This window comes from Cygnus olor, chromosome 4 (genome assembly GCF_009769625.2).
Source record: "Cygnus olor isolate bCygOlo1 chromosome 4, bCygOlo1.pri.v2, whole genome shotgun sequence".
NCBI classification, from domain to species: domain Eukaryota; kingdom Metazoa; phylum Chordata; class Aves; order Anseriformes; family Anatidae; genus Cygnus; species Cygnus olor.
In genome coordinates, this window is record NC_049172.1 from 65450135 (window position 1) to 65470469 (window position 20335).

Consider the following 20335-nt stretch of genomic DNA (forward strand, 5'->3'; position numbering starts at 1 on the left):
CAGCGGTACTGCTGGATCCAGGCTACGTCTATAGAGAAAAGCCGATCTACGCAAACAGGAAGGGTCTTATTTGAATGGTAATTCTTGCCTAGTTCCTAGCGTTGCTTAGGAAATGAAAGTTGAAATCAATACTTCGTCTGAGATAAAATGTTTTGTTTGCTTTTCAATTAAAGACTGTGATCCTCAACTACATCACCAATTTAAGGAAAAATACTGCTCTTACAAGAAGCACCTGAGGAGGAACTGGTGTGCGTTATGGGGTCCATATGGTCTGTGTTTCCACTGACCTAAGGGCTTCTTATCTTATTTTTATTCTAGGCCTTCAAACCTAAAGGCAATAGTGTGTGCCGCGTTTATTTCAGTCAGACTCCAAACCAATGTCTATTGCCACATCCTCTGTAAACAACAGCACAAACAAACCGGAGTAAATCTATGATATGATCAGAATTTATTTTTGCCATTATGCTTGTATTGGGTGGTTACAGTGAGGACAGCCGTAAGCATTTTTTTTATTTTTTAATGTCATCTTGTATCGCTCTTTTGGGAACAGGAAACATAGAAAATACAACTGAAAATTAGATATGAAGACAAAAGAACAACAACCAATTTCTCTGAACATGAGACAGGGCAGATGATAATATATTAACACTTCTCATTTTCTGTGTAGTATAATGGAACGGTTCTGATAAACCAGCACTTTCTAATTACAGGGCTTTGGTTGTGTTGGTCTGGTGCTGTGGGCTGGTAGGCTTCGGCCGGTGGGAAGTGACACCAGTTCAATTCCTCATCCTTGTTCCTCTGGCCAGAGCAGAGCCAGGTGGCAGGACTCAGCAAAGCCCTCCAGTCATGTTAAATGGAGAGCATCAGTCATAGCTGGGGGACCCGGTACCCGAGTGGGAGCTGAGACCACGGCCCGCATGGGTCGCGGTGTTGTTCTGAGGGTGGAGAGGGAGCGGAGACCATCAGAGAGACCAGGCAGAAACATCGTACGTGGCTAGAGCTGCTCTTACTGAAGTTACTTGAGAACTTTGTCTCGGTAAAGTATCAGATCTACAGGGGTAGAGGATTATAGAAAGGATAAAGCAGAGACAGCAAGTGCAGCGCCTGTGTTCAGCGTCGTTACTGCAGTGCAGACAGAAGACAGAGAAGTTACGCAAGGTAAGGGTTCAAGATACTAACAAAAAATTGGGTCTACCGCCTACATCCGCTCTGAAATGCTCCATGCTCTGTTACCTGCTCGTGTGCTTGTCTTGTCCTAAATGTCAGGCTCCATGAGCCAAGGTGAGCTATCTGCGCGCTGCCTGCCGCAGCGGGATTGCAGTCCATGGTTAGGGCTTCTGAAACTGTGTGAAAATAAATCATGAAAGCAAGCAATAGGTATTGTGCTCTGTTACTTTATAGCCTTTAATTCTGGAAAGAGAAAAAAAGATAAACATCTCTAATGAACACAGCAGAAAAGGTTAGGTGGTAAGGTGACAGACACTACAAAAATAACCCTGGCCTGACTGGGTTTGCTCAGGCAGAGTAGCTCTCCTTTCTCACATAAGCAGCTGTAAGATATTAAATACAGTTGGTCCTTTTAAGTTTTCATTTTACGTGCGACCTGACCTTAACCTAAACAGTCTAGAGCTAAACTACATCGGGCCTGCTATTGAGCAAGAAAGGAAATGGAAAAAGCAGCTCCCATGTCATTGAAGCTCTGCACGGGGGGAAAGTGAGCTGAGAGCCTCTGGGCAGAAAGGCTGGCGGCTGGTTTGTCGGCTCGCCCTCACGCTGCAGCATGGCAGCGGAGCTCTGAGGGCGGTGGGCACTGGGTCTGGGCCAAGCACGGGCACCACAGGTGGGCCAAGGATGTCTCCAGGGAGCTGTAACCTCCCTTCTGGCCTCGGTTGGTGTTACTCTGCGCCAGCATAGCCGAGAGCAGTGTTTGTTGCTCATTGTTTCTGCTCTGAAGCCACGTAATATTTTAACAGAGAACCGGCGTGCTGCATTTTGGTGGCCTGTTTCACCTTTGCTGTGGTGCTGTGCTGGAAGTTCACCTCACGACCTGTGTTAAAATGACTCCCGTTGAGCGTTCCCAACCCAGGGATGTTTCGCTGTCGAGCTTTAGTTAACCGGCAGAGGGTAGGCCCAACAGGGTGCCAAGGGGAACAGGGCTTAGGGCAGGGTCTGGAAGGCAGCGGGGACCGGTCTCCTCCCATGAGGTCCATCACAGCCGGGCAGCTCCCAGTCCCATGGGCAGGAGAAGGAAGGAGGGCAGAGCAACGTGCCGGCAGGGCATGAATCCAGGGAGGTGACAGCAGAGGGCGTGGAGGTCGCGGTACCCAAGACAAGGGATGGATGGGAATGGAGCAGGACACGGGCTACAACAGCAGCTGGAAACTAGTGTTCATTTTGGTGTCTGCTTCGACGACCCAGGCTGAGCGGTGCACACCTGGCATAGCTCTGTGCACGCTGAAGTGAGCCCTTGAAACCAAATGTGCTTTGAGCTGCAAGTAACTGCCAGCCCATAGCACAGGCCTCCTCTCCTGAGGCATCTTCAAGCTTGTGACGTCTTAAACAGAGAAGTCAGGTGTGTCTTACTGGAAGGTGGCTCATACAAATTAAGAATACACAGGAACATACAACTCTTAATGCTCCTGTATTTATCCATTTTAGAAATGAATGCAAAACAAAACCTAGGATTTTATAAGCATTAAGGTAGGGCAAATCACAATTGGACTGCCTGTGTGAGAGTGGCTGAGGAATCGTGGTGCATAGAAATCATGACTGAAGCGCTTGAGTGGACAACATCAGTTACCTCAGGGTGTGACCTCTCCTTCTGTCATTATAATAAGAAAATAAAAGTAGTCATGGAAGCCTTAATATGATCCTTAAACCTGAACATAGAAATCCTGTAAAGAGCATCCAGGAAATTATTCAATCATGGACTGAAAACTAGACAGAAGTATTTACACTGTAAATATTAATTTACTGGCTGTAGTATATGCATTGATTTTACAGTCTAATATGGCTAAATCTAGTGCACTAGTAAATGTGTTTAAGTCGAGTCAATATACAATGGTAAAATACATTTCCCATGCTTCAGCTTTGCCTGACGGCAGTACTTCAGCTCTCAACTCAGAAATTCACAGCCCATTAATTGACCTCGGTCTTCACGATTTTACCTGTCTTTAAACTTCATTTAAATAGTATGTGACTTTAATAACTGGATTTATGAAATAAATGTTAAGGGTATTTTGAGAAGTAAATGATAATAAGATGATGAAGACTACTGCCTATTTGAAGAACCCTCAAAATAACTAACAGAACTGATTCATCATGTCACCGAGCATCACATGTGCTGGTAAGACCTTCTTCCTGTTTACACATCACTGTTGCCTGTTTAGTTTAGTCTCTTTGTGTTTTGCAGAACAACGTAGTAGTTGCATCATTTAGACATACGTAAATTTGCTGTGCATTGTGGAAACAAAATGACCTTTAAAAATCATTACCCAGACTTACAGCAAGTTTTCAGAGTCAGTGCAAAGGAAAACTCCACTCTTCAGTAAATAAAGTGTGTTGGTAGGCTAAATTCAACAGAATATCCAGGACACTGGAAAAGATTTTTTTTTATATATATAATTTTGTCTTAGTGTGGAATATGCAATGCTTGGTTTTGAGTAAAATGCTACCCTCACATCAAGAGAAAAATAAAGTGCTTTTTAGTACTGCTGCTGAGATGGAACTTATGAAAAACAGTGAATTCGTCATTTCAAATTGTGCTTTCTTCCCCCTGCGCTTCTTACATTCTAATACATAACACATTTGTGAAAATTGTCAAAAGGTTGTTCTCCTGTAACTTCCTGAACCTTTTGGAATAAATGTTAAGGGATGATAAGCTCTAATAGAAGTTTAACTTTTCAACTGTCCCAGCGGTGACTGTGACACAAATGGCTCTTCAGAGCTGATAAATGTATTTATTCAGACTTTTCCAAAACAGACGCTGCTGAGAAAAGCATAGGATAAAATTTATTCTCAAAGAGAAAATCATCACAAAGTCACACAGATCTCATGTAAGTCTGAATGTCTGGCCAAATACCATGAAATTTAAATATCTGGATGGTTTTTGGAAATGACTTGACTCTGCACATTAGTATCATATAAATAATTTAAATTTTTGGCCCAAGTCAGGGACAGCAAGACCTAATTCTGGATAAACCCTCAGTAACACCTCACCCAAGCTGTTGTCTATACTGTTCCTTGAAGAAAGAAACCTGAGAGAAGTGACCGATGGCAATTATTTGCATGAAAATAATAATATAAATTTTAACCAAACCCACAGGAAATCGCTTGTCTCGCAGGGAAGCTGGACAGGCGTCGAAATACTTCTTGCTGTCCTACAAATACCTCTTATTTGTGCTCGTCTTTGTTTTTGTGTTTTGTTCTTATTTTGCAAACAGTTGTAATAGTCTGTTTTGTGCCTTGTGCTCCAAGCTGCTATTTTTAATGAAAAACAAATTAGAAGAAAATATTTAAACAATACAAAAAATGTGAATTGAAAAGTCTGAGCAGCACTGATGTGTATGCATGCACATGAATACAAATATGCCATGTTAAAAAGAAAAAAGATAAAAAGAAGATGTTACTAGTATGGTGACCATTTGTAGAAATTCAAGTCCTGTGGTTTATTTTGTGTTTTTGCACTTTTGGAGGCACTTCCTCAAAAACTGCGTCACCTTTGTTCGCACAGAAAAGTGGGTCAAGAATGAGGATAACTTTTCTGCCGGGTTATGTGAAAAAGGTGTGGCCATAAAGACATATCCTACTGACCGAGACTGATGATCTCCCCCCTCTGTCTTTTTGCGGTACTTTTTTTTTTTTTTTTTTCTCTTCCTCTGTGTTACTAACAGGGATGAAAATGATTCAAAGTCATAAGAATGAGTGAAGTAGACACCTGATTTTGTTGGGGTTTCTTCCAGAGGGAGGAACTGATTTCTCTCCAATGGCCATGTTTAACATTGATGTTACGGTTGTGTGTCAACCAACAAGTTCCTGGCCCTCAGAGCACCAGTGATTGACACTGTGTGTGCATACAAACACCAGACCATGCTCATTGCTGGTGAGGCCTCATTGTTTCCTTTCTTCTTCTTCCTTCTTCTGAGGAAAACCACAGGTTTCAACAGGCACTTTAATGTAAAAACCTTCAAACTTTACTGAAAACCATTACCCATTTAATGCAAATCAATTGCAACTGTGTCATAAAGTTGAAGCCATGGGAACAAACAGCTCTTGCGAACTGTTTGAATAAAGCACACAGCTTGAGACATTGCAGTGGTTTTCCAGAAGATACCAAATCAGTTACTGGGGAACATAAGAAGGAAAATCATGCTGTTGTTTCTTTCAAGGATGTACTAGATTTACGTATATTTGTGATGTGTCGACTTGCTCTGAGGCATCATAAATGTCACAGAATACATTTTGTCTGATGAACAAGTGGCTACAGCTGTCTGTCAGAAGAGTTAATTTTTAAAATTCTTCTCAATTAAAAACAAATTCTGGCTAATTTCTTTGTAGCATGACACAACTGGAAACTTACCTTCACACATGCAGAGGTACACCCAAAGACATCCAAATTCAGCCTTAATTTTGGGAAGCCGTAATCAGGGTCTTCTACAGAGAACATTTCACCATGGGATGCATCAGGCTATTCATGCACAGTGCCCTAGTTTTGAGAGGTTCCCCCAAATCATTTTCTCACACTGCATCCACTTACTTCTAGGATAGACATAACACACCTTCAGTGAGCTCCTGCATGTTTAGTGTAGCTGCCTGGCATTCAATAGAGTGACCCTGCTGCTTGGACAGAAGTTTTAACCTGTTCCCTGTTGAGTGTAGCTATACCTGGTCACCTTCTGCCACCTGAGCTTCCACTTCCATGTAATGTCCTCTGCTGTGTGCAGGCAGCAGCTGGAGACTGAGCAACGTGGGTCCAGTGCGTTTTGTGCCAGCCGCTCCGGCACAATAATGCTGGAGCTGCGAAGAGCTGTCAGTACTGAGGCGTGCAGTACCCCGAGCGGCACTCGGTATGGGTATTTGCTGACTGATAACTGTCCCTCTGGTGAGCAACCCCTGGATGGGACAGGGGCATAAAGCACCTCCAATAAGGCCAGTCTCCGTCCTTCAAAAGAGACCCGAGGCTGTTCCTGCTGAGGAGAAAGCCAGACCCCAGCCGCAATATGTCCCAGCTGGAAACCGCGATGGGAATGGCCACGGCTGTCTTTGACAAGTATGCAAAGACAGAAGACGACACACAAACCCTCACCAAAGCAGAACTGAAAACCCTCCTGGAAAAAGAGCTCCCAAACTTCCTCTCAGTAAGAGAAGAGCATGGCATAATTTCTGTATAATGGCAAGGGCCACAGGCTGCGTAGGTGTTACACATTACAGGGGAAGTTGCATCCAGAAACATGCAGTTGTTTGTAGAAACATTTTAAAATACATCACCTGACTAAAAATGGAGTAAATGTAAAACTGATTCTGATAATCAGAGCTATTCTCCATTTACGGAATTCATCACTCAATTTGTCAGGACCACGGCTTTGAAATAGGTTGGCTTTTGTCTGCAGAATTAATCTACTTTTTATTCCCGGATTTATAATCTTATGCGATGTCACAGCTGCTGCAAAGGTGGTTATCTTGTCAGCAACCGAAGATCTTGACTGGAGAGGCAGAATCTCACACTTACTTTCCCTAGGTATTTATATTTACATACTCAGTATGCGCTTAAAAAGGATGCATAAACACAAAGAACAACAGATGAACTCAGAGCAAACTGTTTAGCATCTGCCTTTAATAGTAAAAGGCCTGAAAAAGTATTTTACATCACAGGTTTACATGTAAGCATCATGTACATTTAAATAGTTTTTATATATATATATATATATATAAAATTTCTCTAGATAGGTATTCAGAATTCTTAATACATTATAGCAAAAGCTTTAGTTGCCTAGGAGACAAAATGCTTTTCCTTTTCAATTGTTTTTTATTTGCTTCCCTTCACTAAAAAATCTAGAAAATGTTTTTTAAAGTCTTGATCTTTGCACTCAGGACTAACATTTATTTGTCCGTCCACTTATTCTTCTTAAATGCAAAAACCTAGAGCCAAATGTTCCAAATGTAGCTACCACTTTTTGTATCCTGTATAATTAAATTTTTTAACAACTACTTCAGGGCACTGCAGACAGCACTTGATATGAGTTAGTCTCTTTACAAGCAAGCTGCATGAAATCATGGTATGAAATCCATGCCTGCTGGATTTATGACTCACAAATTAAATACAGATGCGATATTCAGAATAAAAATCTGGATGGCTCTGCATGAATAGAATAAAATGTCTCTGAAATTATTTTAGATCAGTGGTTGTGACCCAAAAGATTCATAGTAAGTGTCCTGTTCCTGGTCTGGGACTTGCATGTTAGTCATAGCGTCTCTACATGAAGAAAATCAAAAACAAAACACAACAAACAAGCAACAACAACAAAACATAATTATAAAGGGGTATGAAATCCCCCCAAAACTTGACATTTGACGTTTGGCCTATGAAGAGCTGGGGAGCCCGTGCCCCAATGACAGCCGAACGGGACGATGCTCAGGGCCAGCCCTGGGTACCTTTGCTGGCAGGGCACCACCTGCTCCAGTTGCACGCAGCTGCTGTTCCCGTCCTAACCACTTCCTGAAATTGCTGGAAACAGACCAGCATTTTCCAGGAGGGTAATTAGCTAAATGTGCTATCATCTTTTAGTCTCCATCTCCATTTCCCATCTTTACTTACTCTAGAGGAAAAAAAAAAAAAAAGAAGAAGAAGAAGAAGAAAAAAAGAAAAAGAAAAAGAAAGAAAAAGAAAAAGAAAAAGAAAAAGAAAAAGAAAAAGAAAAAGAAAAAGAAAAAGAAAAAGAAAAAGAAAAAGAAAAAGGAAAAGGAAAAGGAAAAGAAAAAGAAAAAGAAAAAGAAAAAGAAAAAGAAAAAGAAAAAGAAAAAGGAAAAGAAAAAGGAAAAGAAAGAAAAAGGAAAAGAAAGAAAAAGGAAAAGAAAGAAAAAGAAAAAGGAAAAGAAAGAAAAAGAAAAAGAAAGAAAAAGAAAAAGGAAAAGGAAAAGGAAAAGGAAAAGGAAAAAAAAGAAAAAAGAAAAAGAAAAAGAAAAAGGAAAAAGAAAAAAAGAAAAAGAAAAAGAAAAAGAAAAAGAAAAAGAAAAAGAAAAAGAAAAAGAAAAAGAAAGAAAGAAAAAGAAAGAAAGAAAAAGAAAAAGAAGAAAAAGAAAGAAAAAGAAAAAGAAAAAGAAAGAAAAAGAAAAAGAAAAAGAAAAAGAAAAAGAAAAAGAAAAAGAAAAAGAAAAAGAAAAAGAAAAAAAGAAAGAAAAAGAAAAAAAGAAAAGAGAAAAGAAAGGGAAAGGGAAAGAAATAAACAGGGAAAGGGAAAGAAATAAAAAGGGAAAGGCAAAGAAAAATGAAAAGAAAAAGGAAAAGAAAAAAAAGTATTAGTATTAGAAAAAAATACTTTTAAAAAAAAATAAATTTGAAACAACAATGCCTTGTTTTGCAAACTAATAACTGCAGGAAAGCAATGGAGAATATAAATCTGTTTCAGGAAAAAAAAAAAAAAAAGGAAAATTACTGTTTTACCTGCATTTTACTGACTTTTTTTTTTCCAAGAATGTTCTGAGAAAGAGGGTCCTTTAAATATACCTGGTTTATATTAATATTTCTGGTTTTAGGATTAGTTACAACTAGCAGAGCTCACAACTGCCTGGAAAGCCCTTGAGTCAATCAGAAGCAGAAGTAAATCCATGTCATAGGACTGAAGGATTGCACTAGGTTATAAAGAGTTTGAAAAAAAAATTTCCCACATCAGAAGTAAAATTCAGAAGTAAAAACAAGTTAATGTGCTTCACTGAATAGTTTTAAATATGCGCTTATAAATTTAAAATTGATGATTGAAAAGGAATAGAATTTTCCAGACACATTCATCAATCAATCTGGGCAATTGCTTCAACTTTTAGGGATCTAAAGGTGCACATTTTTTAAAGTGAAACATGAAATTACAGAATGCAATATTTAATTAGACCGTGATCAAGCAGTGCCTCCAGGTTTCAGTTCAGGTAGTCATTCCTGTAAATTCCTTGAACATTTCCGAAAGTTTTTATATTTTCTTTCGATTATAATAGCAGATTTGGGTTTGTTTAGCTTCAGCAAAAGTCCCGCGGTAGTTTCCTATGTTACGTGGGTCTCTACTGCCATCAAATGCTTATTTTTCAAACTGCGTTTTTCCTAAAATTGGAGTCGATCAGTGCCGGGACTCAAGCCAAAAAAGACCTCCTGTGAGGTTTCCTAGAAAAACCTTTTTTTTTTATTTTGTCAAAATGTATACATATATACATATATATCTTTTTACTTGGCCATTGTCTTGCTTAATATCGTCCTCAAGATGGACTGGACTGGTGAGGCAGGCAGAAAGATACCAAGTTGGAAGGAATAAAGTTTGTTTTCTCATGTTTTTGCCTGTGATGCCTGCAGCCCGGGCCCAGGGAGCACCCTGGCACTGCTCGGGCTGCCCGCAGCCTTGCTGGAATGGCAGTGCTTGAAGCTTACATCTGACATTTGCCCCCAGGAAAGCATCCTTTTGGCTTTTTCTAGGCTGTAAAGACCTTCAGGGGAGCAGGTGGGGAATGTGCAGGATTGAACTCAGCTGTGCAGTGTCCTTAGGGCTTTGCACGATGCTGCTTTAACCATGATGAAGGCTGTGTTAAAGGTAGAAAACATGCATCTCCGTGCTGGTGTGTGGCCACAGCTCCCGGGTGCAATAAAACCAGGAGCATGCCTTTAGCGGGAGCCAATGCACTTGCTGCTGCCTTTAGCACCCTTGGCATGGGGATGCCACCAGCACACACACAAACTTGTCCCCAGTGCCACCCAAAGCCCCTGACCTCTGCATGCTCCCTGTGATGCTTCTGGGCTTTGCATAGCCTCCCACTGCAGCCTGCTGCTTTTCTTTTGCAGACGGGGAAGGACAAGGGCGCTATCGATAAAGTCTTCAGGAATCTGGATGAAAACGGTGATTTCCAAGTGGACTTCAAAGAATTTGTCATCTTTGTGGCAGCTCTGACTTGCTGCTGTCATAAATATTTTGAGCAGAAAGCAGCCAAACAGTTGTCGAAATGTTCAGAAGACACTGTCTTTGCCTGTGCTCCATATGCTAATGCTATGGATCCTGTCATCCCTTCCACGTACTGCGCTGCAGTTTACAAGCATGCTGGGCTGTAAAAATAAATCCTCCTGTGCTTACATCCCTGTCTTGAATGCTAAAATCCACTCCTTTGTGGAAGAGCCTGGGCTTAATGGGTTCCACTAACAAGTATGGAGCAGTTTTTCTCTTTCTCTGCTTTCTGAAATACTGTTCTTAACCAAAAGGCTCAATATCCATCCCAGGCAGGGCGGTAAACTGCCTTTCCAAGCCCATATGGATTTATTTCCTATTACAAGATAAGGCCCTTGTACCAGTATAGTGATATTGCCGTGCAGTTGCAAGGTAGATAGGGGTGCACACTGCAACCATAGAACCATGAAGGGATGGAAAAGACCTTAAAGATCACCCAGTTCCAACCCCCTGCCATGGGCAGGGACACCTCCCACCAGACCAGGCTGCCCAAAGCCCCACCCAACCATGAAATAACGCCGAGTAAGGCTGAAGCTAAGCCACAGGTTTTACCCATTCATAACCCTGTGCAGGTGGGCATATGTGGAAGTGTATTCATCCTTTAGGGAAGCCGCTGAGAGAAGTCTGGGCCTATTGGATTACTTTGGGCTGTTTTAGGCTGTCCTTTTGCCTAGCCACCTTTCGTTCCTCAGTTGGCTCTACCAACTAAATGGTGCAAGCACCACCTAAAACTTCATTCCTAACGCCTCGGGCACAGGATCCCAATGCACATTACTGGATGTGACAGCCGGCTGCTTCAGGAAAGGGGGTGGCCTTCTCTTCCCCATCACTGGGTGGGATCAAGCAATCTCCATCCAGGGGCCGGGATTCCCCTCAGTCCCTACCAGCCGCTGGCAGGACCCCAAGCCCCACATTCCCCTTGCTCCCCTCGCCATATGTGCCCAGTGTTCACGCCAGCACTACACCAAGCACCGCGGCCACCTGCAGTGGGTGCAGGTGTTGTCTTTAAGTGCGTGTGTGCCTGTCCCCTGCCCCAGGGACCACAAGGATGTGTCCCCGCTCCAGCGCTGCTACGGACGGAGCTCACACAACACAACATTTAGAACAAGGGCCTGACGTCTGTCCCCACATCATTTTGGTCATGCTGGATGACGCTCGGGGGGGTGCTGAGGTCCCAGAGACAAGTTCATCTCATACATTACTCCTGCAGGAGTACCATTACTTGATTTGTTGGCAGCAGTGATCTTTTCTCTGCACTACCCAAGCAAGACAACTATGAAACTGAACTATATATGAAAAGGGACAAAATTCTTGCCAAGCCAGGGATCAAAAATCAGCCTTTTCTCCATATTATTCCGTTTGTTTGAGGCATCTTCACAGCTCTAATCCAGTACAGCCCCACCTGCTGACTGCTGTGCAGCTCAGCCCTTGCCAGGCTGGCAGAGCCCAGGATCCCCTCGCTCACTGGTTTGTCAGGGCTCACCTGAGAAAAGGTGAGCCCTGAGAAAAGATCTTTACACCTCATTGTAAAGGCAGTTGATTATAATTTATAAATTATATGAATATTACATATTCAGAGGTATTTACAGAGGAAAATTTCATGTATAGCATGGCTGAGTAGCTAGCTATATAAACCATCCTCAGGTGAGGAAATTCAGTTGTCACCAATTGATTGGTGTTCGTTAATTTATTTTTTAAAATGTATTTTTCCTTTTATCATTTAGCATTAGTATCTGAAAGGTTTCCTCTGCATTGCTTCACAACACCCATCCCCACAGAAATTATATTTTTTACCACTGTGTGGCACTACACGCAGCCTTTTCAGTACCTGCTGGGTCCAAAACTCTACATCACAGCTGAGGCAGAATTTGAAGAACTGGTGGTAAGACTCGAAAAATCCCACAAGGGTGCTTTGCACCGTGGCGATCTCCTCTCTGAATCATCGCTGTACATCCTATGGAGAGCGGGACAATTCGCCCACAGTGGGCATTTCACCGAGCCCTGCGGAGGCTGCATCTCCTGGGCGTTGCTGCACCCTGCAGCCACCCAAGTGCTGCCCCTTGCTTGCCAGTCTCGGGTCTCTGGGGAAATCACCACAGCACAGTTCCAAACACCACCGCAATCTCCTTTCAAACGCATCTGTTAAAGAGCACACAGGTGAAAAGCTGTCCTGTCAGCCAAGAGATTCACCTTATTACTCCATTTTATCTCTAATTTTAAAGAACGCACTGTTCAGTGGTGAGAGCTGTATCCCATTACGAGCAATACTGTAATTTACCCCAAATTGCACTCTTATTTCCTAAACTCCCTGCCTCTGGTGTCTGCTAGCCTCACAACTGCACTCACTCTCTAATTCCATTTTGCTCCTTTTCCCGTTTTTCTGAGGTTTTACCTGTGTTTGTAGGACATTTGAAGGCTGGCTTTACTCCGCTTGGCCACAGCACAAAGCTAAATTCTTTTTGACCCATCACCCCCCCCCCCCCCCCAGACTGTGAAACACCCTAAATCCTAGCACTGTGCTGAGCTAAAGCACGCTGCCTTTTGTGGGGGAGGACCTGAGCCTTCTCTCTCGCCACCAACTCAAGCATGCTAGGAAATGAGTGGGATATCATTTTTCTTGTTGTTCCTGCAGCCCCCAGTCCTGTAAACCCTTAGGTTTGTGTTTAACTCCCATCGGGTCCCACGGTCCCACCGTGGAGATACCTGGAGAGCTACAGGAACATCCCTGGGAGTGCAGAGCCCTGCTTGCCCCAGGGCTGCAGCCTGGTTGGAGAACCAGAGGGAGCCTCCCGTGTTCACTGCTGCAGAGAGGGGGACGAAAAGGGTTTGAGGGGTTTGTGTTGTGTTTTTTTGTGTTTGTTTTTTTTTTTTTCTTTCCCCCTGCAGATCTTTCAAAAGCTCTGTGATGAATATTCATTTCAATGTAGTACTGAAAATTCAACTGATGACACCTCAAAGAGAAAATGATCCAGGAATAAAAGAAATTAACATATAGCTCCCACCTTAGCAAAGAACAAAAGTGACTTTTCAGAATATATTATTCAACCTAAAAGCATTTCGGTAGAGTCACTTTAATATCTTTCAATCCACTGATTTTCATCCCCAGTACTATTAATTTCCTCCACATCTACCCAGAATGTGCCATGCATTTCCTTCCCTGGATAAACTTTTATAATTCAGAATTTGAGTTGCAGAGATGTTAGACCTGTTTTTGTGCCTACAGGTTAATCTTAGCTCTTAGGCCCAAGTATTATGTAGGACGAGATCATTTAAGAAACAGTATAAGGCAGCTTTAAGGGAACGAAAATGACAAGATAAATAGCAGCTCAGCAAATATGAGCTAACAGATGCTGGCAGCACATGTTTGACTTAGTTATGGTAACAGAAAATAAAAGATATGGGAAGAAAAAGTATTACAAATAAAGATTTGGGAAATAATTTGTGGTGAGTTTCAAATTAGACAAGGCTTATAAAGGCAGGGCCCAGAAAGTCAGCTAAGCAGCAAACCAGCGAATAGGTATTTTTATTTCCTTCCACAGAACAATATACGTTTACATTAACGGTAGATACCTTCAAGAGATTAAGATACTCCAGTATAAATATTTGCTATTTTGAGATTTTTTGGGGTTCTGTTAAGCCTTTTCAGTTTTAAAAAAGGAAGTGTATATACAGGAGATACACAATCAGCATAATGCTACCTAACCCTGAAGACACTTACCTCGTGGTTTTGCGTGAGAAGATCCCTCATTATTTTACCTTCAGAATAATCATGGAGAAAAATAGGGATTCATGGAAAAAAATACATCACCCAGGCAAGCATTTTGTTTGTCTTCCCAGTAAGCCCAGTTTGGAGCTTGAAACTGGACACTTCTCTCCCCCTGCATATCTGAGCATGCCACGCTGGCAACATGTACCTTCAACACCTGACCTACATTGCCAAGATCAAGCCCTTTACAAAATACACTTTAGCTCCCTGTTTCCATATAAAAAGTGAGTAGAGAAGGAGGAGGAGGTGGCGGAGGAGGAGGAGGAGATGTTACCTGTCTTTTATGCAATAGTCTCATGGTAAAACACTCTTGTAAGAGCTGGGAAATTGCATTCAAGTCTTTCCTCAAGTGAAACCCACACGTGTCAGCTGAGTGCACTACATTGCAGGATCAGGGCTAGCATCGGGGTACCTGCCACCTGCTCCCCCTGTTGCACAAGAGACAGGTAAGGCCTGAACAAGGGCAGATGAGAAGCAGCATGTCTCTGTAGCCTGGCAGATCGAGTATTTTGCCAGCAGTGCAGGGGGGTCTGCATAGTCTGTAGGGTCAGATTTTGTATTTTAATCAGTAACTACTTAAAACAGACATCTGGCATAATTAAAAGTCTTTGCCAGGTGAGTTCCTAAGCCACTGAAGGGCTGAGCTACACTCCAGCTCCGTCCCTCTCTCTAGAGCCATGCAGCAGGCTGGAAGGATCTCAGCAGAGCAGGAGGCATCTCCTCCTTCTCATCCTCATCATTGTCATCGTCGTCATCATCCTCCTCCTCCTTCTCCTCCAGCTCAGAGTAGATGGTCACCCCTGTAAGATGGTGTAACATGGTGGGTGATGCTTGACTCAGCAAAGTCCTGCCAGCACATCCCCATCCCCGGGTGTGTGCAGTGCTCCAGGAAGCTCTTAAATACAAACAAGCTGACTCCTGCTCAGATACCTGGAAGGAAGGATCCAGATCTCTCTTTTGCTGAAGAAGTTTCATGTTCGCAGTGTCCTCTGAGACCTTACCCACCATCCTGTGCTCCCTGCATGGTCCCCGATGGACGTACTCATGCTTGGGGGTCCCTTTCTGAGACACTTCTCTGTGCTGGGAGCAGAGCCTTGGTGCTTAGCCCAGGTTTCTGCAGCCTGCTCTCTGAGCCACCCACCTGGAAATTAGTCATTACAGCACCTAATTGACTGTGCTTTTATATGGCTTTTTCTGGCCATTTTCTTCCCTAGACTCATTCCCTTCTTTTTTTTTCCCTAGTCAACATTTTTATTTTCACTCCTGTACGTGAAAACCTTTGAAAACCTTGAGAAAGAAAACTTAAGTTTTTATGGGCGCAGCTCTTCTGCTCTCCAGCAGGTGATAAATAGGTGCATACATCATATAATGCTGCAGGACTAGGCAAAAGAATAGACTATAAATAGGCTTAATTTTGCCTAGTAAACATTACATCCAAATAAACACATAGAATTTTTTTCCTCATGATTTTATAGCTTCCCACTTTGACACAATTGCCAATAACAATTCCTTTTGTTTTATGACAGGCAGAAGTAGGTCTCTGAAGCATTAGGTAGCTATTGACTGTTGCATGCAGAAGGAACAAAAGGTTCCTGAAAAGAAACAGGTAAGAGAGCTGAGCGGAGATGTGCTGGGAGCAGCAGAAGCCTCCTCCCCAGGATGTAAGCACCAGCACAGAGCCTGCAGCAGCCTGCAGCTCACTGCACAGTTTTAGCCTTGCTACCTAAAGGGGTTTAAGTCTGATGAAGACTGGAAATCCTAGGATTGTGCGTTTGCTTTGGAAACATTTTAATGTTCAAAAAATTGTTGTCTCTTAACACCTCTAAATCATCACTGCAGTGATTATAGTTCCCTTCTCTCTCCTCATTTCCAAACCCTGCTCTGTAATTCAAGTCTGCTCTGCTTTGACCAAGTAGTTTCAGCCCTAGGTGTTCTGGAAGCCACCAATGCATCACAAAAGTTATTTTTATGTTTCTGAATTAACATCCTCACCTGTACTGACCTCAGCTGGTTCAGTCGCCCCATATACTCCATGGGACCTTGTATCTGTCAGTGCAAGTTAACAGGTTTAAAAGGCTGAGCAGTAAAGCCCATAGAAGAGGTAAAAGGCCAGAGACCCTGTGCCCTCGGCTGCTCTTCCTGGAGGGACTAAGGCCGGACTGAAATGCATATTTGGTCTCCCATGACAGAAAGAGCTTCTTCTTCCCCATCACTTACTTCCCAAATGAAACAGCTAGAGAAAGAGAAAGCCCAGGCCTGCAGCTGGAGGGGAGCTGGAGAGGATCTGATGTAAATCCTAAATCCCAAGTAAACCAGGAGTGATGTCAGATTTGTCCTCTGAGGGATCTGTAGTCAGGGGAAAGACGTATGCCTTGCCTGGGGTTGGGGCTGGGAGCAAGGGAAGGCGCAGAGCTGGTCTGGTCCCTCTCCTGCCGAATGCTTGGTTAAACGTGGAGCTGGGTCCCCACCAAGTGCCACCTCCTGCTTCCAAGTCAAAGGCATCGGGGCTGAAAGCTGTGCACTGGTACCATTCTCAGCTGTAATGTCAACAGCAGGAGGATTTTAGCCTGGTTTTGGCAGGGATGAGCGCAATCCCAGCATAGGAGGGACTGCTGCTTGGTGGTTTATGTTGTAAATAGCAAACTGGAGCACTTCTCTCCTGCTAAGCCCCCCAAAATCAAGCAAAAGAGCTGTCCTCCTCCTGATATAGGAAGCTGCAATTTAGACTTGCAGTTTAGCCAGTACAATTTGTCAGCTCCATCTTTCAGTACTCAGAGAAGGAGCATGTTAGTAGCTGAATATAAGCAACATTTGCTTCCAATTTGCTCAAGCTATGCCCAATTACTTTATTAATGGACCGGTTTGCATCATGGTTCAGATAAAGCTGTGCTTTAGGCTTGCTTTTGCAAGCCCTCCCAGTTTTACAGCAATAAAGATGAAGCAATGTTAACTTTCATTCTGTGGGATATCATCTACAGAAGTATAAGCAAGAGATCTCTCTGCAGGCAGCCTCTTTTCTGTGGAGCTCAACGTTAATGAAAGCAGGACAAACCATTTTATTTTCCTGGTACGTTTGATTAGGGAAGGATGGCTCTTCAAGAGTCAGTTCAATAGCTTTAATAATCGATTCAAGTAATCCATTTAGTAATTAATTTAATAATTAATTTAATAATTATTTGGGGATAATAAGTGTGGTGCTGCCCTCCACCAAGCCAGTCCATAGTCATTTGGGGTCTCCTCCTGAAATCCCACTTTTGGGCTGAAATTCTCCCCCACAGGAGTTTCAGGTCCCCAAAAAGCTGCTTTGAACTGGCCCCAAGCTGGGACAGAGACCCAGCTGTGCTGCATGCTGTCCCACCCCCAGACTTCTCTGTAACTCAAGGAGGTCATCTTTAAACCAAAGGTTTTAGGGGTGGCTACCAGCGGCTGGGCTGTGTAACCTGTGCTGTGACCTCTGCCACATTTTAAAATCTACCTGTTCTCTGAAAGGAGGATAATCTCTAAAAAAACATGATTTAAACTATGTTTAGGGTATTTACTGTTCTGTGGTGCCTGTCACTGTATTTCTTTTATTATTTTTTTAAAGACTTGGGCTTCATATAACATTGAAAAAATAAATCAGAAATTGTCTAGATATTTTACAATAAATATATACCTCCTCTTGAAACTTTTCTTTTAATCTTTGTCAAAGTACGCTGTACTGAAGCACACCTAGAAAAGAATATAAGAAGGAAAGGAGAAAGTACAGATCTGGTAAGTGTCCCGCTTTGTAACCACATGGCCTCTTCTGTCAGCACCGAATGTCAGCTGTACGTGGGGATCAGAGGTGGTGGCCCTCCTCCTCACAGCCTGCAGGAAAGCTGGTGTACCGTCATCAAACAAGGCACAGGCCTTGACAGAAAGGTGTGGGGATTAAGATCCTTGTTTGGAAAAAGCTCTGAAAGCAATTTGGAAAAAGTGCTGGGTCCCCAGTCCCAACTGATAGCAAAGAGCAGTAGGTTTTGCAACTTGTCAACACCATGGGGATTATGGAAGAGATTCATGATAACAAACAAAAGAGCTATAGAAGCTTTGTTATAGGATATCATTTGTTCTCAATTTACATATTGCCTTTGTTTCAAAGTACAAATGAAGGATAACAGCAGTGAAATGGGAAGCAAAAACTGACAATGAAAGCAAACAAGCCATCAGCTCAGGATCTCAAGTGAGAACAATGCATTGGGATTACAAAGGAAAAGAAAAGATCAAGACAGTGGGAGAAGAATAAAAGAAAGAAAATAGGTTCCAATGGCTATATTTAAAGTTGAAATAGTGAATGCTAAGGAAGCACTTTTTTGCTGCATCATCTTGAGGAAATAGGCAGAGGCCACGAATAGACCCTTCCTCATGTCCTTCCTTGAAGGTGATGGTGCCTCTGAAGTAACATATTGCTACGCATGCTGCAAGTTTGAAAGCACCTGCAGACTATGTCTACATTGCACTGATGCCTCTGACCTTCTCAGAAGCTCTGCAGGACTCTCAGCAAAGCCAGTTTAGCTTTGCTTTTGCCTCTCAAACGTCTGAATCACCCACACCCCATCCCCAAAGAGATGACAAGGCCTTAGCCTTGTCATCATCCACCAGGGACTCTGTCTCCACTCAAGAGGGCTCTGAGACAGACTCTTGAACTGAGACAGTAGGTATAATTTCCGTCTAGGATCAAATCCTTTTATTGTTGTCCAGATACAAAAAGCGTATTCATTTGCACAGGCCATAGGCAAAGAAGTGCTACACAGAGCCAGCAGCTGAAGGACAGAAGGTGGTGGCCTTGGTGTCCTGCAGTCAACTCTACCGTGACGCGCGGGGCAGGAGAGGGCTTTGTCTTCCCGGTCCTCCCTGGAAAATCCTGAAAGCAAATGCTTCAGGACATGTGGAGTAGGACAGGGCCCCAAAATAAGTGAGAGACTCTGCCCAAGACAGGCAGTTTTAGCAGACATTGACTACGGCCTTCTAAAAGCCCAGGAATTACAATTATAATTAACAGCTGTGCCAACAGGTTTGGGCTCCACTTAACAAAACCCCTCCAACAAAGTCCTGAGCCTTCATTTTCTTTCCAGATCAGCTTCTGCTGCAAGATCAAGGACTATTTTCTCCACCAGGCCGGCCACTGACCTACATAAAGCAGCAAAGCTAAATGAAATAAAGGGCAAAGCTGAACTTCCTTTTAAAAAATAATCTAAGTTTAGAAACAATTTAGATGCCGGTGGAGCCATGTGACTGCAGAAGCTGCAGAACCTAAAGCCGGTGGCTACCTGGCTCTTGGCAAACCACGAGCTGCTGCTGATTTTGCACCTAAAAATCTCTGTTCAGGGTGTTATTAATTCTGATTGGCAGAGTCATAGATGGAGGCACAAAGAATACATATTTCTTAATATGTATCAGTCTCTAAACATAGTATTTTGTATTAATTTAAAGAAGTCTGCTCTAATTTACACATAATGCCTAGCCGCAAGGAGGTTTAGATTCCCAACTCAAGGCTCCAGGCACTATGGCATGATAAGTAAAGAATGTTAATAGCATCGTTATGCGTCTCTAGTTGCTTATATGTCCTTTAACAGTTCTTATGGCTGGGATTTTGAGAACTACTCAGTACTGGTCTAACTCTGACCTTACTGCTCCCAGTGACTGAGGTATTCATTCAAAATAGATCCCAATATGAATATATCATTTGGGACACAGAAGTAATTATTTTTTTCTAATCTTATGGAGTTATGTTTTATTTTCTTGTTAAATCACATTAACTCAATCTTATGCCAGCCCTGAAATAATTTGCCCTGGTAGATCCCATATTCATCTTGCTGTTATTGAAAGTGGTTTATGTTTGACGATCCAAGCACATAGTCAATCTTCTAATTTCTTAATTTGTATCAGGAGATTTTAAAAGTTCAACTTATGTCATATCTAAGCAAAAACCCATTACATGTGAGAAATTACTGTCCGTCCATTTTGTGATCGAACGCATACAGCAAGATTAGTGATCATCTGTGGCTCAGCTGTTATTTTTACTGGGTTATCAAAGCCCTGGCGAGGATTTTGTAAAGCTATTTAGCCTGAAGGAAGGGATTAGAGAGGTTTCTCCCCGTGAAACATCTGTTGCAAAAGTACTTTCTAATATTCAGAGTTGAAATGTTGAAATTAATCAGAAAGGGGAAGAGTTTCTTTACTGTTCAGCAGCCACCCCATGGGTCAACCTACTGGTTTTTCCTTCCACAAAACAGAAACTGTCCCCACCACTGTGTAACAGAGGACTTCTTTCAATGTCGTGTCCCTCAAAACTTTGATGGGATACTTCAAATTTTTCCTTACATTCCCTTCCCTTTTGTCAACTAATGAGAAACCA

At 42.6% G+C, this 20335-nt stretch overlaps 1 protein-coding gene across 1 annotated transcript; it reads left to right on the forward strand.

Moving 5' to 3' along the window:
• Positions 1-5526: 5526 nt before the first annotated feature.
• LOC121069584 (S100 calcium binding protein P) lies at positions 5527-10512 on the forward strand. Its single transcript, XM_040555902.1, has 2 exons — positions 5527-6356; positions 10034-10512. Exons 1-2 carry the CDS (start codon positions 6219-6221, stop codon positions 10295-10297), a joined length of 402 nt encoding a protein of 133 aa, XP_040411836.1. The 5' UTR covers positions 5527-6218; the 3' UTR covers positions 10298-10512.
• Positions 10513-20335: the final 9823 nt, after the last annotated feature.